At 43.6% G+C, this 21,692-nt stretch overlaps 1 protein-coding gene and 1 long non-coding RNA gene across 12 annotated transcripts in view; both read left to right on the top strand.

The window, feature by feature from the left end:
- Positions 1-20,825, top strand: part of myo16 (myosin XVI) — a 92,367-nt gene extending 71,542 nt beyond the window's left edge. For 9 of the 11 annotated variants that reach the window (XM_079358301.1, XM_079358294.1, XM_079358299.1 and 6 more), the window contains exons 28-35: positions 2,089-2,191; positions 2,870-2,966; positions 3,071-3,344; positions 5,986-6,368; positions 6,474-7,727; positions 10,203-10,355; positions 10,908-10,993; positions 17,646-20,825. In XM_079358301.1, the coding sequence (XP_079214427.1) occupies positions 2,089-2,191; positions 2,870-2,966; positions 3,071-3,344; positions 5,986-6,368; positions 6,474-7,727; positions 10,203-10,355; positions 10,908-10,993; positions 17,646-17,816 (2,521 nt within the window). In that variant the 3' untranslated portion in view covers positions 17,817-20,825. Of the gene's footprint in view, positions 1-2,088; positions 2,192-2,869; positions 2,967-3,070; positions 3,345-5,985; positions 6,369-6,473; positions 7,728-10,202; positions 10,356-10,907; positions 10,994-11,740; positions 11,918-12,194; positions 12,313-17,645 lie in introns of those variants that run through there. The other 2 variants (XR_013780315.1, XM_079358296.1) reach the window with 2 other exon arrangements.
- LOC306833193 lies at positions 14,379-17,059 on the top strand. The gene is made up of 3 exons (XR_013780316.1): positions 14,379-15,531; positions 15,611-15,798; positions 16,333-17,059. It is a non-coding gene; the product is annotated as an uncharacterized lncRNA (long non-coding RNA).
- Positions 20,826-21,692: the final 867 nt, after the last annotated feature.

Raw genomic sequence — 21,692 nt, 5'->3', positions numbered from 1 at the left:
TATTTTACTGTTGCTTTTATTTGTCTTTTATGATACCCTTTGTGTTTTGTGGCGAGGTTTGTTTTCTGCCAAAGAGTAAGGTCAAATGCTACCATTTGATCCTTGATTGTGTAAATCTCTGCCGTCCGTGTGTGTTGTTGTTCTCTGTTCTTCCTTGTAACAAATGGGATGAGAACGATATATCAGCCATCGTGGAGAATGTCACAAAATGCAGCTCAGAAGCATAACGGTCATTTCTTCTATTTAACCAGGTCCTCTCACCGCTGTATTTACACACACATTTGTCGGATACTGACTTGCCTACAGGAGAATATCCATCATCTTGGCTGACCACTGGAATGGAAAAACCCATGATTTAAAAGAAGCTAAATAATATGCTTAGAGGTATGTGGCAGATGAAAGTTAGTCTGATGGATTTGAGCAGCTTGGAGCGGAAAGTAGGTTGTTTAAATAACAGCTGTGTTACCTTTACCGCCTCTGTAATGCTCAATAACTGTAGTTACTGATGGCCCTTTGGTCACAGGGAGCCACATTAGCGTCCTGCAGCCTTCCATTTAAACTCTTATCAAAAGCCTTATTTCACTTCTTTAAGTCCACATGAAGCCCCCTTGGGTCTTGTTAAAGCCGGGACCATCGATGGTTTTCATATCCTCATAGGGGAGGTCATGGGTTTACAGAGTTCCTTTGTGTTTTACGGGCCCAGTGGGAGAACGTGTGCCGTCTGCAGGACTGGTATTTCCATACACAGGGAGGGTTAGGGAGAGTTCAGACGGACCCCACTCCTGCAAATCAAACATATCCTATGTTCACATGCTCTCACTTACTTGCTATTGACAACACAAGTGGTTTACCCCTCTGGCCATCTGCTTGTTATATCTTCTTCATTAGATGTGACATCATCAGCTGGCCCATGATTGATAACGACAGACGGAGCAAAAAAAATGTACTGACAACAGATTTAGTGATACTATTTGTTTAGCAGATTTTCTCATTTCCCCCAACACAATCATGTCATTTCTGACGTATTTCATACTCAGAAGTCTTGAATATTTTATTTATCTCTAAATTAATGTTTTATGTTTTTGTGTCGTTATAGCGACAGAAGATTTAGTTTATTGATTACTGTTATTATATCCTCTTGAAATGTTAGTATGACAAATAATACATGGTTATTGAGGGACGTGCTAAATAACACAGGGGGCCTATGTTCATGTGCACATATGAACAGAAAGGATCTGTGGACACACATTAGTGAAGACGTGTCAGAGCTTGGCACTGCTCAGTATTTGGAGGTTATGTGCCTTGCCCTGCATTTGCATACATTTTGGTCTGTTTTCAGATCTGAACCAGCAACCCTTTGGTTCATCCAGACCTTTGTTTGCCAGCTTTATAACTTATGAGTTATTTTCTCCATTTGCAGTTTATATTTCTGAGTGATTTACCATTTAAAAGAAAAAACTGTTAGATTCAGCTGTAGTGCTTTTTGAAAAATACCCAACCATTTTTACCTAGTATTGTTTAAATCTATTTTTCATATTATAGTGTCGAAGTCATTCTGGTTTCCGTTGTTTCTTTTTATTGCTGAACTCCCTCCTGTCTGACAGGGAATATTTTTCTCTGTGAGAAATGTGCAAATTAGCAACTCAGGAAGATTTCAAAGGCAGAAACTTTTAGGCATGTATGAATATAGCTATGAAGTCCTCTTTTATTCATATCTACATCTCTAGAACACAGACCTAATCAAATCTGAACTCATGCATTTATGTTGGGCCATGTGGGGGGTTTTTTTCTGTGTCAACATATTCTCGCTCACTTTCCCTTTCGCGCCCCCTCCTCTGAGGCACAAACAAACCACTGTCTTCATCCAGCTGACCATTCATAGAAATGGTTGCCCAGGGCAACACCAATAGGAACAGATGCTGTTTGGCTCGGCTGCCATATGACCCCTCTGACCTTTGCACCCATTGTTTATGAAATGAGGGGGTTTCACTCAGTCTTGTTCAGTTTTTGAAGCTCAGCAGTTATAGATCTTTTGTCCCTGCAACTCTGATTTTTTATTTTTATTTTTTTTTCATGTCTGCGTCTTAGGTATAAAGATCTTGTGATACCAACTTTGGGAGACAAGAAGAAGCTGTCGGCCGAGGAGCGATGTCGCTCAGTTCTGCAGCAGTCTAAACTCCAAGGATGGCAGGTGTGTGTGCGTCTGTGCTACTATGTCCTGACTCTTCTTCTGTCCTCATCAATAAACAGGATTTGCCAAATGACTCAATCCCTGACCCTCGATTTTTAAAGATCCCAGGGAATCTTGACAACTCGTTCCAGCTGTCTCACCTCATCATCATTCACCTCACACACACACAAACAGCAGCAGCATGCACCCCTCTGCTCCCCCCCTTCTATGATCTGTCTGCCAGACTGCTGTTGTGTCTGAGTGTGTGACCCTACAGGTCACATCAGCTGCCGCCTCGCACACGCACACACACTCCACCACAATGCCCAACAGACCCCTTTTTTTACACGCACACAAGTCCTACAAGTAGCATGTGTTGGAATGAATAGTGGCTGTGGAAGTATGTAACCCCCTTTGTTCTGTGCACCTGGTATAAAGTGACCTCAGTGGACCCCCCCCTAATACCCTTAAGCCCTGGAAGTGAATGCATTGTCTACATGCAAACCCCATACCCTGCCCACAGTCTACACCCACATCCATCATATATCTCCCATCCCTTAACCAGCAAGTCACACTCCTCAGAGACCTCTAAGCAAAGACAGCATCACTGGGTCTGCTGGCTGCTTCTAGGAGAAAATGATAGCACCACTTTAGTGTAAAAAATGTATGTCTAATCCAGTGATGTCGCTGTGTTTGTAGATGGGCAGCAGTAAAGTGTTTCTGAGATACTGGCAGGCAGACCAGCTTAACGACCGCTGCTACCAGCACCATAAAAAGATCATCACCTGTCAGAAAGGTAAAGTCAACATAGCACAATAAATCATGTTTTTATGTTGCAGAAATGTACATTGTTGATATCTCCCTCTCCTCCTGTTTCTCATATTCCTTCTTTCATCTCAGTGGTGCGCGGCTGGCTGGCCAGACAGCGCGTACATCGCAGGTTGTCGCAACAGCAGAAGGAGGAGTGCAGTGTGCAGCGTTTCCTGCAGGGGGCCGAGGACATGGGGCTGCGAACCTACGACCAACTGGTCATCCAGAACGCATCCGACATCGCACGCGAGAGCGACCGCCTGCGCTGCCATGGCAACAGCCAACTCAACACCATTTGTACCAGCCCGCCACTTGGTGAGAGGCCTGAGCCGGTGGGCAAGGAAGAGGATCAGCCTGTCAGGAGGTAAATTAACAAACAACTTAATTGACAGCTGAATCAAATTATAATCACTGTGGATGTGCAGGCATTCCCTTTTTACCCCATTTCTCCTTTGTTTCCTGATGTTACTTTCTGGATTTATCAAATATGCAATTCATAGCTTTCAGTTTCGAGACCCTTGGCTACCATTGAAAACACTGTAACTGTAGCACAGTCTTTTAAATTTAACATTTTCCATAAACGGCACATGTTTACATCCCATAAAGCGTGAGTTTTGGGCTCCTGCGACCATTTTACAGCACGTGGGACACTATTTCTATCACTAGAAATGGCAAAGTCCTTGTCGGTGTAACGGTTAATAGTGACCATGTTAACTGGCGACTTTTAGCCAAATTCATCTGTGGTTGTCAGATGTTATGTGTCCTAACAAATGAATGAATATTTGACAGAAAAATACAGAAGTAAACAAAGAGGCAGTCGTTCATTCGCTTTTTGTCTAGAAAATAACAAGGTAACTCCTTTAAGTTTAACACCAGAACGTCACTTCAGTGATGTTTGCTTTTAGTTCGAGAAAAATCCCTCTCCTTTCATCGCTGTAGAATGAAGGTCTCCAAAAATACTGACACTTTCAAGATCATCCAAGTAGCGGCGAGTGCTAATTAGCTCAAATTAGCTAGTGAACATAAACTAATGATGGTATCAGGATCACTGTCAGCTGTCAGTTTCAGTGTTCTGGGTTATTGTTAGTTAAAAGGCAGTAATATGTTGGTCAAGTGGACACAATATTTGATGTCAGATCAGGATGAGGAGAAGTCCGGTTTTTTTTTACCTCACAGGGACAGCACAGCAGAAATCCTCAAATGTCCTTCTCTCTGGGTTATCTTTCTCAGATTCTATTTTGGAGAAAAAAAAATGTTTTCAGGATTTTGCTTCCACAATGCTACTGATGACTTCACACCACTGTGACCAGATCTGACTATTTCTTACTTTTTAGATTGTTATAACTCATATAGTTATAACTCTTTCATATTTAAAAAGGTGAATGCTTTATAGTGACTGCAGGACTGTCAAGCCTGGAACAGAAACAGTCTGCAGCTGCTGTCATTCACACAATTTATGACTAAAAGGAGGAATCATTTGACTTGATAAATGTGTGTTTGTGTTGTTGTATTGTTTTCTTGATTAATGATGTTATTGTGTCCCTTAAAGCTGCCGCCTTTTAATTCTTACATTCCTGATGGATAGTGAGATAATGAGCGATGTTATCAGATTGTATTAGTATTGTGTTGCTCCTATGGAACGCTATCCTTATCTCCACATCTCCACGTTCTAATGTAACATGTGACACCTGGAGAATGTTTAATTTCCCCCGAGGGCTGAGTTAGAAAAGGTTAAAACGAGTAAGAAGAAGCTCATTAGAGGAGACGCAAAATGAACAACCCTCATTTTGAAAAAGTCACTTTCATAATCAAAAAGAAAAAAAGATTCCTCAATCTTGAAAATGATCCATGCATTAAGCACAAGTAAGATGTATACTTTGGATATATTTAGCATTTTCCTGCGTTCATTATTACCATTGTTACATCATTCTGTCTTTCATTCTAGCTTGGGTTGATTAGCAACAAAAAATCTGAAGTCTCAAGACTCTTTAGAGATCACAAAATACAAATTAGATCTTTGTACTATAACTCCAAAATAAACCGTTTTTTACTCATCAAAAATGTTACAGTAACCATTAAAGAGCATAAAACGTATAAATGTAGTTGGAGGTTTTTTTAATAAGCAATGACCATCACACTGATGCAACCAGAATTTGTAACATTTTTTCGATGAAAAAAAACAGTAAGGTGTATTTTGTGGCAGTGAGAAATAAGCCACATGTCGTATTTGAACCCAGGCCGTCTGCGTGGAGGACCACGTCCTTGGTACATGCGGTCCACACAATTACCACCAGGCGAGCGCCCATTTTAATAAAGTTTAATTACAAAATGGGACGTTAAAATGTGTATAAAGGCATACATTCTGAAATATGAATCATCCATGGTTTCTGTATCCTCTGTGTGTCATCCTGCATGTAACATCTGTGACTGGGACACAAGCACAAGGGGGGCTTTACACAGGAGTGGGGATGTCAGTCGACGCAGTGGGAGATGAGCCGTGGTCACCGTGGTGTCGAGGGGATTAAAAGGCACATACACACCTCTGCATACTTAAACTAACTCACACTAACATGCACCCATCCCTGCAGATGTTTGAATCCCCCCCCCTCACCAGCACACACACTCAGCCTCCCCCCAGCCTGCATCTTGGAGCAGATGGCTCTGGGCAGATTAGTGAAGGAAATATCAAATTGGATGTTATCAAATTACTGCAAGGAGATTAGATTGAAAGCATAATCTCTTTGGTCTTTATCCTTCAATTGGCCTCCTTAGCTCACATTTGTGGCATGACAGTTGAAGCAGGCGTACATTAAATCTGAGTATGCTGATGATAGAAATGATCTAATTTAGTCAATCTGGATCAGAAAACTATCGGATTGAAAACAGTTGGACTTGTTGCCCGAGCTTTTAGGCTTCTTTGGTGAAAAGGAAAAGTGTGAATCAAGCAACTCAGAGGTTGAAAACTGTCCCATTGTTTTTCTGGTTTTTTTTGTCTTAATCTGTAGAGTCCTGGAGAAAAGCTGGAAAGCATACGAAAGTCCTGTCAACGGCGGCAGTCGGGTTACTTGCCACTTTCGCTCTAGCTCGGTACCCACACCTCTCGCCATGGAGAACATGATCCTGTCTTCTGCCAGTCCATCCATCAAACCGGCTCTGCAGCAGGTCGCTCATAGCAGCGAAGACGGCACAGTCGGGGGAAGTCTTTCCTCCCCTCGGAAGCAGCCTCCTCCCAAACCAAAGAGGGATCCCAACACTCGTCTGAGTGCGTCCTATGAAGCAGTTAGTGCAGGGTTAGTGATGTCAGCTAAAGAGTGCCCCACTCCAGAGGGATACGCTTCACCAGCTGGAAGCCCTCCTAAATCCCAGCTGTCCCCCACAGACCCAGCAGGTAAATCACCTCTACAGCTCTTTGGAAAATACAGCAGATGGTGTTTTTCTGTGCGTCTCATTGTTGTTGTAAACCTCGACTTTCTCTTCCTAATTCCATCTTCAGCCTTGTCTAAGCCTCGACCCCACAGTGATGACTACACAACTATGAGGAAGGTGCCACCCCCGAAACCTAAGCGCAGTCCAAACACGAAGCTGACGGGCTCGTACGAGGACATCAACGCTGTCGCACCTCAACTCCATCAGCTGCGCCCTGCGGATGTAAAGCTGGCCTTGTCCCGAGCTCGGGGAATTAGTGGTTTTGGCGGTTTGATGCAAAGAGCAGCCTCTGTAGATGCCCCACTAGGAGCAGGACTGAGTCTGTATCAGGGACAAGACGACGAGGATGTATACATCGAGATGTTGGGCTCTCAGCAACGTGCGCGGAGCCTGCAGGAGCCGCCTGACAGTCCTGAGCTCACTGACTCAGAGGCCGTCTATGAGGAGATGAAATATTTCCCTCATGAAGAGGGTGGAGCTCCTGCTGCCGCAATTACAAAAGCAGCCAAACGGGAGGCTCTCGGCCTAGGCCTGATGGGTTTGGGGACCTCTCCTCCTCAGAAGGGGGACACCAAACGGGCGTCAGCAGGGGTCACCGCCGCCATGGACGCCCCTCACTCACAGAGCATGTTCAACTGTGCGGCTCCCAAAACCCCACATGGCAAAGACGGCGGCTGCGACATCCCCGCTCCCTTCCCCAACCTGCTTCCACACCGTCCGCCTCTCCTGGTGTTCCCCCCCTCCCCCGTCACCTGCTCCCCAGCTTCAGATGAATCCCCCCTCACCCCCTTGGAGGTGAAGAAGCTGCCTGTGTTTGAAACCAACCTGAATTACGCCACTGGTCCCGACAGCCCCCTGTCCCCACAATACTCTCGCCAGAGGGCTGACTCCTCCCCTAGCCTTACCGTCCTCATGCCGGAGAAGAAGTCCACACCTCCCCTCACACCTCCGCCTCCACCTCCTCCCCAAAATAATCCACCTCCCCCTTACAGACCGCCATCGCACTTCCCCTTCCCACCTGAGGCCAACTTCCTGGCCCTTACTCGAGCAGCATCTGTCACAGGAAGCTCGGACGCCCCCAAAGCCTCCTCCTTGCAAAGGGCAGGTGTGGAACCGCTGGGGAAGCCTCCTCCCTACTCCCCAGTGAAGGCGTCTCGCCCTGAGCCTCGGAGAGCCCACTCGTGCTCCTCCTCTCCGCTGCTGTTCAACCCAGCCAACGGCAGACCTCTGACCAGCCCCCTGGATGAGCTCAACACTCTCTTCAGCTCTGGACGGAGCCTGCTGAGGAAGTCCACATCTGGCCGCAAGATGAGGGACGGAGGTCTGTCCGTATTGCTCATACACGCATGCTCCCACAACACCGACAACACATGGTTACACACATCACAAGCAGAGAAAGAGATCCCAGCATATAAACAGATTTAACATCACGAAAGATGAAAAAGTCAGCGATTCCTTTCATCTTCCTTTCCAAGCCCAAAGTTTATATTGACGCGCGTGTATAAGTGGACCCATACGTGCGGGCCTGAGCACGTGTACCTTATGTGTTCTATCAACTGTGATGAGTCTCGGCCTCTCTGTTCCACACGATTTACAGGACGCTCTGTGTTCACCTTCTGTACAACAGGAGTAGTAGTATTAAGGTCATACGTAAGCAATAACTGTCTGTGATTGTGTGTGTGTGTGTGTGTGTGTGAGTTTACACACATGCGCATTGTTTGAATGGTAGGTAGGTGAGATGCACTCAACATCCCCCCCCCCCCCACACACACACACACACACATTTAGAAACTCCTCAAATTGATTCAGTTGCTGACACCTTCTTTGGCCCACTGGAGGCAGCCCATATGTTATAGTCTCCAATGTGTTGCCCTTTGGCTGCTGCAGCTGCCTTCTAACATGTTACCTAATGAGCAAACTAGTGCAGCCCACTTAGCATCACGCACGATGGAGTGTATTTCTACGTGGCGCGCTACATCCAGAGCACACACACACACACACACACACACACATACACACACACACACACATACACACACACACACACACACACACACACACACACTCTATGATAATGATGCAAGGGTTGACCTTTGCAAAAAGAGGCCAAACATATTTGTCACAAAAAAAGTCAATGAAAAGTGAAGGTTTCAGGGTCAGAGGTTTCAAACACACAGAGGGATTACTTCACGGTGCGTTTATGAAGAAGAATTCCGGATCTGATGAGAAAACTTAGAAGCTGCCATGTCTCACTGTGTTTCATCTGACTCTCTCTTTTCTCCAAGTGTATTAGTTGTGGCCGGGTTAATAATACATGAGCAGGAGGATGATGAGGATGGGCATCAAATATTTAGAAGCTCACTCATGTTCTACTGAAGACAGTGTGACTGCCCGGCAGCAGTAAACAGGACATCCTGAACAATTAGGAAAATGACAACAAAGGGAAAGTAGGAGCTGTTGTTGTCAGTAATCAGCATTATTGCCAGTGGCTCATATAATTATGGAGCTTCTTGGTTTGTGTAACACACAGTCGTGTCATACTTCTATTATTGTCACAAGTTCAAGGGTCAGGAAGCTGAAGTCCTTATAAGAGACGGTATGAGAGCAGGAGCACACACTGACGCACATACATAACGTGACGCCTCGCGCTTCGTCAGCACCTGGACCTACGCAGGAAAGCGCTGGCGTCATGGAAACGGTGTGTGTGACAGAGGAACCTGGAACTTGGGTTCACAACCTCACTGTTATTTTGAGTGGGCAAAGCCAGGCGGTCTGTTAGATCAGAGCACACAGGGATGCCGATGGGCTTTACAGGATGGCCTACTTCCGTTCCCCCCTCGGCTGTTAAGTGACCGACTGTGATACCTGACGCTGTGGGAGGGGCCAGAGGGGGGGGGGGGGGGGGGTTACAGTTGCTATCCCTGACTTCTCTGTGAAGAGCAGCTGCCGTCTCCCTCCACCTCCCGTTCCTCGTCCTCAGGGAATGAGAAAACCACAGGAATTCCAGGGAGACGAGGGCAGGTGGTCCTGGCAGGCTTCAGGAAGTCACTGTCGTAAGACGCCTTGTGTTTTACCGGCAGCGTTAACATTTTCCCGTGATTTGACATAAGTCGAATTCTTCCTCATTATAGTCTATATCAAAAAATCCAAACACTCATTCTGACTCATCTTTCAACATGTTTGCAGCCCCCACATGGTCTAAAGTGTCTACCTTTTGTTGCTCAGAAACATGCACCTAACCCCTGGGACCAATACATTTATATTTAGGCACCTTGTGACCATGGGCAGACCAGGAGGCACATATTCTCAGTGTGAGACAGCAGCTGACAAATTCCCATTCATGCTGCCACGTACCCACAATCTGTGTGTGTGTGTGTGTGTGTGTGTGTGTGTGTGTGTGTGTGTGTGTGTGTGTGTGTGTGTGTGTGTGTGTGTGTGTGTGTGTGTGTGTGTGTGTGTGTGTGTGTGTGTATCTGTGTGGATGTGCGCGTGCGTGTGCCAGGGTCAAAGTCAGGTCATGTGGAGTCACCTTCCAAGCAGACAGAGCGGATGAGTAGTTTTTCAAAGACTAGGTTTGAAATGCCAGAGGAAGATAAGACCAAGTGGAGAAAAGACAGGGCACATTAGCACATGATGAGCTGAATTACAAAAGTGTAGAATATTAGCAGATTAAAAAATATTGAGCCTAAAAACTAGATTAAGCACCAGGCTCTTTGAATGGTTTTGGTATTCTTCTTATCTGATGGTCGTTTTATATGACATGTGGTTATTTTCTCTTTTGCTTGATTTTCTGCAGGATTCAATTCTAACATAAACCTTCCAGGAAGGGAAGACTCTGGTTCCGCCCCCACGTCACCATCTTTGCAGCTACAGGACAAAAACGCCAACAACCACACTCCTCACTCCTCGAGCCATGCCACTGTAGAGAACGGCAACCAGATCTCAAACGGTAACAGCACAAGTGATGTACATTTACATCATTTACCCACAGCAGCTAAAGGTCATCCGAGCTCGAACAAAGAATCGTTTTACTCTCATTTTTGCCCTTAAAAGTCTGACAAATACACAAACAACCTGTGGAGGGAAGGAGGAAGTCATGCAAGCCAGACGGAACTTTTCACTCTTTTTATCTGTTTGTCCTTCTGACTACAACACATCACATTATCACATCAATGAATCAATGAATAGAAAAGAATCTAAAAAAGCTCAAATATAAGCAGTGATGCAGAGGAGGAAAGGGAGGAAAAGACTGAGATAAAACCCTGACCTTTTCTTATGAGGTCATCTTTTCATTAAGTATAAAAACTCTTTTCACCTGAAGCCAAAGTTCCTGCTACATATTCTTTAAATGCTCTTGTCATGAACGACGTTTTGGCAGAAGAACATTTTTCGGGTTCTTCAGTCTGTACCTGTGCGTGTATGTATTGAAAAGGAGTTTCTATCAGCTGTCTGCTTTGTGGGGGAGGAATGAAAATGAAGTGTTTTGTTTTGATGCTTTCAGGATCACTGGAGGACGAGAGCCACAGCAAGTCAAACATAACCAGCTCCGCCTCTCTGCACAGACACATGGACAGCCATCATACTCAGGTAAACACACACAGACACACATAAAGGTGCGTTAAGATAATCAAATTATAATAGCTATTAGCTGAGTTTACTATTGTCAAACACAAATTGTATTTATTGTTAGTTTATTTCCAACACCTGGAAAGTGCACTTACTGAACCTCCATCCTGGTTAAATCGTTTAACTGGCAAAGAAATACACCTGCTCACGCACATTGAACTGCTTACGCACATTTAACCACGCTAACACACTCACAGTGACGACATGACTACATCAGGTCTGTATTAGGTTTGTTGACATTTTGAGTGGACAGGAAAGTGGCCTCCTTTAAACAACATGTGTCACTCATGACATGAGAGCTTTCTCTGCTCTGTAGACAGGTGTACGGTTACAGGATTGAATTAATCTCCTGCTCACAGAGACACACACACACACACATGCAGCCTTTGATATTCGCTATTGATAAAAGTCCGGTTGGAATTAAGAGACTCCTATGACAACTGAGACACTCTAATAAAAGTTAACAAATGTATTTTATGCAACAGCTTACAAGTTATAACACACTCACCTGAAACCCCAGAGACCTGCACCTGATGGAGCTTTTACTGCAAATATAGTGGACATTTAAACTGGTTTCAACAGAGATAACACTTGTGACATACAAGGTAAAAGTCCTTTAGTGGCTAAGGACATTTAAGTCCATTTATCAAACTTCTTTTCACTGCTTTGTGTAGCAGCAGCTTCACTCTGCGCTACTTCTCCGCTAAGTTTTCACAGAACAGATCCAGACTCATCGCAGTCTGCATCAGTCGCTGAATGAGTGTCAGCAGCAGTGGAACGTGAAGCACAAGAAAAGAGAAAAGAACGCAGTGGCCCACTTTTAGAGAAGCTAAGGACGTGCCATTCAGAAGACACTGCCACTAGAGATGTGAAGGCACACCATGTACCCACTTCACAATCCTGAGGTGGATTAAATGTCAACTCACCTAAAGCTTCTTTTTCAAGTTTGTCTGTGTGCGAAATAATGCTGATGTGCCAGCACATCGTGTTTACGTCTTCTTTCAGCCTGAGAAATTCATTCCTACATCTATTAAAGTCCTTTTTTCCAAGGTCTTCATCAGAATATGAACACTATTGGACATCTCTCCCGTATCAAAGGGACTTGTCTTTTATTGATCTGTTGAGATTGGCTCTTTCTCTTACTTCCTCCTTTATCTTCCAGAGGGGTCATCTCAACTTTTCTCCGTTCGGTGCGGGGGCCGCCCTCTAAAACGGCGAGGGTGTGCGGGGGGTGGGGAGGGGGGGCCTCACTGGAAGTCCTGATCGCATGAAGGGATGCGGTGAGTGTATGTCATTTCTCACTGCTCGCCATCCTTTAATAGCAGTGTTTTTCATAGATTCAGTCACAGATATTGTTTTTGTAAAAGGCGCCTGTCTAAATAAGAATTTACGCTCCACCAAAAGTCTATTTGGGCCTTATTTTCAAATAATAAGTTTTAACTTGCTCCTAAATGAAGAGTGAGGGCTATGAACATAATCTATTGCTGTTACAATGACTTACAATTGTTAACAATTTTATTAAAGAAAAACACACATTTCCATCAGATCCCCCAAACACTCCAAGATTTGAATTCTAGGAAATATTAGAGTGGGAAAGATCTTGAAAAGCACTGCTATGCAGGTTATTACTGACCCACACATACTTCACTTATGCACCATTTGTCTTTATCCTTCAACCACTGCTTCTGAATCAAATCAGACCTCTTTCTTTCTCTCCTGTGAGCAACACGAGTCCCATCCTAGCATTGGTGACACTGCTTCTTCTTTCCATGTTTTTTTATTTTATTTTATTTTTTGTCATTTCTGAAAGGAAACTGCAGCTCTATGGTGAAGGGCCGCTCTTTATCTGATGCCTGCATATTTCTTTTGTCGAATTACATTGAATCTAATTGCTCTTTGAAATGGAAAACATTCTGATCAAGCTAAAAGTGTGTGCTAAGTGAGTGCTTTTGATAAGACGGCATGCTGAACTGTTTTCACTGGAAATTGTTAAGATTTGTTCCTCCAGTCAAGGTCTAGACATTTCTGCGAGTCGAGTTGTTCTGATATCTCTCGTTTCATTCATTGTTTTATGAACTGTTTTTTCCAATTGAGCCTGCAGCATTACAGTCATCTGGGATGAAGAAGGTTTCAAGGCTGCATGTGCAGAAAGAGTACATGACTTTGGAAAATATATGAATTGGATATTGCTTAAAAAAAAACATTGACGATATGTTACATCTAAACATGAAGTGATTAGTCTGTAGTCAGTGGTCCCTTTGTTCACTGTTGTCCTTAGCATGAAGCATTATACACATTATGCTTGTGTACTTTTAAAATGCTCAACACCTGAAGGTTGGTCTGTCCAGAAAAAAAGAGCTGCAGTTTTTAATTGTTGTGTTTTCATCTGCTTGGATTTTATGTTGCTGAATCCATCCCCTTTTCTTTTTCTTCTTTTTTTTTTTCAGACCTTTCTAAAAAAAAAACAATCTTTGTTATTGATGTTGCATCCAACGAACATCTGGTCAGTGCAGAAGTCGCTTCAGTTCTTGATTGTCATGTGTCAAACTGTATCTCTGTACATGGACTGGTCAGTCAAAGTGTAGCCACTCAGTGTTACCGTTGAATAATGCTAACATGAACGCCTGTCTGTTATGTCTTTACTTCACTGTTCGAGCATTCTGTCTGGAACAGGTTCATTACCATGAGTTCATTCAAGTGATGGGAACAACTCTGTGACCCAGAATGCCTTTCAATTAGCTGCATTCCAGACTGTGTTTATGTAGGATTAGAAGTAGATCTAATGGCATGAATGAAAGGGAAAGAGAGGGGGACAGCTAACTCAGTTAGGAATGAATGAAGTGATTCGTCTCGGTTCCTGTAGTTAGTAGTCAACGACAGTCTAGACTAAAGATGTTAAGAATAGGTGGAGGATTTGTTTTGCCAGTTGAATTAGTGGATGATAACAGAGGTTGATACTCTTCCTTTTCTTTTCAGACAAAGTGTAGGCATAAGTAATGACATTGTAAGTGTGAGAGGGCTGTGCTACATGATTTGTATTCAGAAAAAAAAACAACACTCAAAGTCTCAGAAGGACACAAAGAGAGAGAGAGCCTCCATGTCTCTTTATCAATCTGTGGGCTGACAGCTGCCGCACGTGTGAGCGAAGGTAACACAGTCATTTCTCTGAAATAACCCCTCATCAGCTGACTTATCTGGTGATTTTGATTTCCTGGAAGCCCTCACACCCTTACCATCCAGCACTTTCTGTTGGTGTGATACTAGAGATAAATGCTGTTTGGCGTCTGTGACGATGACGTTCTCTTGAAACAACAAACTTGTTGTTTTTTTTTGGGAATAGTGATAAGAGGCTTTCCCATCAGCAATTAAATGTCATCAGTGTGTCTGGTCATGTGATGTGTGCAGAGAATGTGATGATGGGAGGTGTAAAATATGTGCTTTATGGAGAGAAGGTCACAGGCTATTGTCACACTGAGTGGCTGCAGGATATCTGTTCTGTGAGAGTTTGGAATGACCATTACTCGTCCTTGATTAGCATATCATTACCATAACATTAGCAATCTATTAACATGTTGATTTGGATATTGGCTCCCTCCCCCCATGTCCTTGTGAGCGAGAGTGTGCTTATAATTTCAGATTTAGGAGGATAGGAGTCTGGGTGATTTTCGGCTTTTTATTGAGTGGCCAAAAACACGATTTCATGTTCACAGCGAGCAATGTTTTAATTGAAACTTTATTTATTGTATTTTGTCTCACAGATTTCTTTGACGGCTGCAGAAGTCTCTGCAGTTGACCAATACCTGCTGGCATGAATGCTTTCCTCTTCTGTTGTAATTTAATGGAGGTCACATGTGCTACTACAGCCACCGTCTTGCAGTAGCACCACAAAACAGCTCGGTGCCATTAAAAATGATGAGGGGAGATGAAACTCGCATTAACTTTTTTTTTTTAATATAAATTAAAGATAATGTGAATATTCCAAAATCCTCCGCGTCCCTCTCTCTGTGTGTCGTCCATAAAGATTTGTTTATCCTAAGTTGGCTTCGGTCTGTCCTGACTACAGAGTTCAAGTTGTTTTTACAGCAGCTTTATATTGCTGCCTGTTTCAGGAATGAGATGTTCAGGAGTCACATAAGCGTGATGTTCAAGAGTCGATGTACTGGCCACAGGAGAGAGTTTTTCATGCAGCAGTGTTACATGGAAAGTTTGTGCTGATGCTTAAAATACGACCTTTAAAATATTGAATATTGTCAGGCTTCAAGGCCAACATCTATGAAGCCCTTAAAATGTTTTGAGGCTTTGAAGAAGTGGTTTCTCTAAACTATATCTGAGACTGAAGTGTGTGTTTGTATGCACATGTACAGTCATGCATTGCAGAAAGACACAGTGTTCCTACTTGTCGACTGTTCCAGTAGCTGGTGTTCCTGACCGGCGCCAGAGCAGAGAATAGCCTGGCAGGGAGGTGTAAATTATGGATTAGGTCGTCGAGTATTGTGCTGGTGCAGGCAATCAATCTGTGTGTGTGTGTGTGTGTGTGTGTGTGACCATATGAACCCTCACATGTATGTTCATGTCAAGATATGTGGGTGTGATGCAGGTTTTGTATGTCATGGTATGTAATGTGTGCAATGTGCATTTATTGGTGTGTGTGTGTGTGTGCTGTGTGTGTCCACATGTGCGCCCGTGGCTTCGTGTCAGTGTTTTAAGTGGAATGTATCACAGTAGGTTTTGACGCCTGACATGTTTCAGAAAATGTTTTGTCAAACGTACAGTTCAATCAGGAGAGACAAGTGATATTGAGAATGAATTTATTACAGTGAAAAAGTGATTGACAGAATGAGATTTGACAGAATGTTTTGGCGCTTGGACTCTATGGGGTGGAAGATGCGATTTAGTGATGAAGTCCTGCTCGTCATTAGGATAGATCCCCCCATGGAGTCCAGACCCTGGTGGTGGAGGACTGATGATTTGATGAGACCGAGTTGGAGAAGAATTGATGGGAGTTGACTCTGCTTCTGACGATGGCGGTGATGGGGAGGTGGAGGGGCGCACGAAGCCAGCTTGAAAGAACTAGGGAAGAAAAAGGATCATATTTAAAAGGAGAGCTGAACGATGACAGGCCGAAAACAAAGGAGGAACGCTGCGCCATTGGTTAGATGAGGTCCGGTGACAGAACAGCTGATTAACCCACGGACGGCCCAAACTGAAAGCTCGAGAATGACAGCGGAAATGATATAGCGTGAAAAGGGTGACTGAGAAACCTGATCACTTAAAGTCTTCCTTACTGAACTTTCGGTAAGCTTCATTTAGCTTGATTTATCTCACAGCTCCACCTCGAGCAGAGACGACTACAGATGAGGAGACATGTGGAGAAAGGAGACCATGTGATGATCTGTGATTATGAAGATATGAAAGATGTTCGGCTACTTTATGTTTATTTAGATCTTTCGGTTTGTAACCTTGATGATTTAATGCGTAAAACATGCACTTAGCCTCGAGCTAAAACTGTTTATTCCTCTTTCATTTAGAGCCAAAAAGCTTTAAAACTACATCAGTGGCACACTGCACTGGGTGACATGTCCTGTCTTTATAATCACCATGGTAACTGTAGTATCATACTGGCACTAGCGCACCAAATGCATGTGAATCAACAGTTTATAAAAGCCCCCAAGACCAGACCATGCTCCAATATGAGAAAGGTTTATTGAGGGGAAAAAAGCAGTTCACATGTGTTGAGGACAACAGATGTGCTATTTTTTATGATGCTGTCCTTCAAGATTGACATCTTAAGTATGATCCAATGGGCCCCTGGCTGGAGGTGTGATTTTGTTTTAGAAGAAGAAAAGGATAGTATACACGTTCTTAATTTTACAACTTTCACAGCCAATCAATATCACCATTATAACCTCCAGATGCTGGTATTACTGGGAGGAGATAGGGATTCCTGTCTGATTGATTAACCCAGGTATTGACTGGCAGATGACTGATGGTGTTCTCCTTACAGAATGCTGTGTGTGTGTGTGTGTGTGTGTGTGTGTGTGTGTGTGTGGGGGGGGGGGGGGGGGGGGGGGGGGGGGGTCCCAAAGGTCCCTGCAGGATCTACTCTTGAGCGTCCAGGGACAGAATATGGAAATGTGTCGCTGTTGAAGCTGTCAGTCATAGAGGGGGGTTCCTCTCCCTGCTCTCCTCCGTTACGACTGTCTCATGAGATGGCTCAGTGCCAGCTCCACATTCATCTCTGTGTTGTTTATTAGAGTGATTCATGAGAATGACTGTCCTACTTTATGAAGAGAAGCCCAGTGATCACTGCCTCTCTCAGGATGACGGATCAGACAGAGCAGTCTTGTTTTTTTTCTTGGTCTGTGGGTGGTAATTTCGAATAGCGACACAAATCTCTTTGGTCCTTTTTAGAAAGCTCTCACACAGATTATCAAGATATTTTTTCTTTCTGTTAAACCCCCTGCTTGTCGTCCGCATTGTGCTCTCCCTGCCATCCAATCACAACCTGGTCATTTCTGCTTTTCATCATCTCCATGTCAATTAATCCGGGAAAGAGTCGTGACTCATGACTTAGATTTATGTTCTCTCTGTCTTCCTCTTTCCTTTGCTACAGGTATTCCAGCGGTTACGTTTGACAAACAGAGATGAGAGTGCCGCCCTCAGGGAGCTTCTGCGATGGCGGCGGGCGCATTGTGAGGGCCGAGGAGACTGGAAGCACGGCCCACCACAGTCCCCGCCCCCTCCCCCCACGCTGCTCTGGACCAACAGGAAAGCCTCTCCGTGACAGATGTTGTGTGACTCAGTATTACCTGAAGTTCCCCCCACTATATCCTTCAGCCATGCAGACACATGTCCTTGTTTTCATTTTTATATGGACTTTGTAACCTTCTTGCTCTGGGGCGAGGAAAAAGCTCCAAGCCTGAAAAAAGCATAACCCTTGTTCCAGTGCTGAAGGTCCATTTTCTGCGCCTTTGAGCTCCACTATGGAGGATTCTAAGACCCATGTGATAGAAACTCAGCACTAGTGACAAGTGTCTGTGGAAAATGTAAGGGGAAAAAAACACACTGGCGGCTCACGGGGAGTTTAGTAACGAGATTATTTCCAGTTCTTGGATTAGATGTATGATGGTAGCTTGTTGTGAGATTGAATTCAAATGCAGAAAAGCTTTAGATATGAAACAGCCCTGTTAGTGCTCCACTCCAAACGGTGCTGATTATACTTGACTTGTCCTGTGGCGTCCCCAGGAATGCCTGCGTGTTTAACCCTGAGTCTCAGACCTTTTCTGACGTTTACAACCCGAACAACGCCTTTAGACACCTCCAGTGTTCAGCATCAGCGTACTGGCTTAGACATGGGGCCTTTCAGGAAATACAGCTCTCACTTAGCCTCTCACTCCTGGGCTCTCTAAGTGTTACTGCAGCCCAACCAAGTGGTCAGGGGTCAGAGCAACCTCAGTATAAAATCCAAAGGTGCACTTCATTTCCCCATTGTTACCACCAGCCTTGAAGGTTCCAAAACCTCTGGCCAAACATCTGCAAGAACCTTTACAAGGAAAGGGGATGGAACAAAAAGCCTGCTCTGGTTTATGGTGTAAAGAGGATACAACAAGTTTTAGTTGACAGGTATATAGTTCATGTTGTGAACATGAAACTCTGTGCCAAAGTGAAACTACCTGAAAGAAGTCTCTAAACTAATATGTATAGTTATAAAAACAGATGTATTTAATAGTTCCCATTTACTCATCTGTACAGACTTACACAAAGACCAAATTTAAGCTGTTACTATGGATAAGTGGTGATTTTAAGTACTTTTTCTGAGTAGATCAAAAGAATGTTACAAAAAGAGGGGGGAGAAAAAAAAACCAACAACAGTCTCCACTTAAAAAGTAGCAACACAACTCTCGTTGTCTCATCCACGTGTGTGTTGGGTGTCCTTTAGGAGACTGTGCCGAGCTCAGGAACTCAGGCACAGATGAACTCGATTATTGTGCGGACTGCTCGGCCCTGGGTTTGAAACTCATTACCTTCAGTGTCCTCACTCGACCCCATCAAACAGGGCCCTCGCTTGGTCTTTGACTATACTGTCCCCCCCTCCTCCTTCCTAATGGATCAAACCGGCTCTACGGGTGTCTCCATGGAAACTGCTCTGTAAATAGTGACCGGTGTTGTATGTTTTGGTTTTTACTACAGCAGAAGAGCACAGACACTGAACAGAAAGATAAGGAAAGGGTTGAGATAATACTGTCTGTGATGGTGAAACTGAGATTGAAGAATGTCTTGGGTTAGATGCAATGACCGAGCTAAAGAGAAGAAGTTTATTTTAAAATGTGAATATCTTTCTTTTTTTCAAGAATGATTGTCTATTGTTATGAAATTCTTTATACTCTATTTAATATTATTATTCCAGCCCTCTTGACCCTGTTCATATGATGCAAGGCAGATGTTTTCGTTGTATATGGATGTTTAATTGCACAATATTTATGTGTTGTCTTGTTGACTCCTGTAATGGGCTGGGTGTGTCTCGACAAGCTGTTTGATCTCTGAAGATCGCTCTGAATTGTTAGGGCCGCAAAGTATCGATAGTTCTAATTGATTTCTCATTCCCACTGATCACCCACAATGTGTCTGATTGATTCAGCCAGACGAATCAGCAGCACCATCACAGGATCGATCCCAGCTGTCGGGCGTTGGCGCGTGGATGTGCACAAATATTCAAGAGAAATTAGTGGAAGCCGCTAATGTGCGCAACAGAGACAACCAATCCGTGAGCTGCATTTTGGACTGACTGGCTGAATGTATAGATGCAACTTTAACTGCCTGTGCACATCAATGAATCCCTGTGTATGTTATTACTGGAACGTGCGCCTGTATTTAAACAGTGTACCTGACTGCTAAATGTGATTATTGTCCTCAGAACTTATGTATGCACTCCATATTTTAAAGCAGCTTAATGATAATACAGCATCTCTGATAAGGCATTCATTTTGCTCCATGATTTACACCTTGTGTTGTGGTTGGGTTGCATGAGTTGTACTGTCGAACAGTTTCATCATAGTATGATTCAGCTCATTCACACTTAACATATGTGTGATCAAATATAGAAGAGCCAAGATCAAGCTAAGTGATCTTGCCAATGCAAATAACAGAGAATTCATTGTCCTCATAATGGTCCTCCATTATGCTTAGGCCCGTTTTTTTTAAAAGGATATCAATGCTTTTTTCCTTGCATAACAGCTTTTAGGGATTCTTCCCTATAACATGGTCATGTTGTAAAGATTAGAAGAGGAAAAAAAAAAAAAAAAGATGTCTGATGTGAAGAACTGCTTCCCTCTGCACTGTGAATCACTGCACTGTCCCAGTCATCATCTATTTACATCCACCTTCAACTGGACCAACCTGCACACATATCCTGGTCATCCAATTTCACTTTGTCGTAAGCATTACCAAACCCTGGCAGCCAGAATCCCGCCAGTCCTCCTTGTTAGGATCCTCTTCGATGAGATCAGCTCACTTGTGCTATCGTCAGCACAGAGCAGCTCTTTTACCGTCCCCAGTCCATGAATGGTTGTCCTCAGAGACACAATGTTTCAGCACCTGATGTGGGTGTTTCACTGCCTTTCATAGTGTTTTTTTTTTTATCGCCCTCTTCTTTTATACATGTAAAATATTTTAACCTGCATACATTTGTGTTTGTGCAAAGAAAAAGATTGTATGTGATATTTCATAATTATGTTCCCAATGTTTTATAAGTACTTTACCTGTACAGCAATAAAGCACAATTGTGTCAATGACAGCCTTTATGTTTGCATATGTGATAGATAGAAAGATAGATAGATAGATAGATAGATAGATAGATAGATAGATAGATAGATAGATAGATAGATAGATAGATAGATAGATAGATAGATAGGACACTGTATACTGTAAAATCTGAAGTGACATCACTTGAGTCAGTGCCAGTTTGAGCTGAAGAAGAAAAATAGAGTTCATGGTTGAGAAGATGCAGGGTCATTTGATAAATGTAAATACACCAATATGATCACCTGGTCTAATGAAGTAGTCTTCCTGTGAAACATGTTGTTGCACAATGTGTTATTCAATTTAGCTAAACCAGCCCTGTGAGAGGTTTAATGTGTTTACAGGATCCAGTGTAATGCCAATGTGATGTGAAGTGACATTTACCATGACGAAATCTGCCCTGTCAGGTATTTACTAACCTGCGGCGGTTTCTGTTCAGAATCAGGTCAAGACAAGCACAAGTCAAGTTAGCATTAACAATCAAACATTCTCTTCCCACAATATTAATGGGGCTTTGTAATTCACAGGAATGTTTCCCTGAAGCAGTAGTCACAGGAAGAATTCTCTTAAAGGTCTGGGAGTGTTAGTTAGAAGTTCATGTCAGTGAGCTTCTACCACAGGCTACTGTGGTACTCACAAGCACACACACACACACACAGACAGGTGTTTGTGCTTTAAGATTTAAGCAGTATGAAGATGAAAACACACTTTGAATTCTCTTAAAGGTCTGGGAGTGTTAGTTAGAAGTTCATGTCAGTGAGCTTCTACCACAGGCTACTGTGGTACTCACAAGCACACACACACACACACAGACAGGTGTTTGTGCTTTAAGATTTAAGCAGTATGAAGATGAAAACACACT

Source organism: Symphodus melops (assembly GCF_947650265.1).
Source record: "Symphodus melops genome assembly, chromosome: 12".
Taxonomy (NCBI): Eukaryota; Metazoa; Chordata; class Actinopteri; order Labriformes; family Labridae; genus Symphodus; species Symphodus melops.
This window is presented reverse-complemented; position numbering and strand designations above follow the sequence as displayed.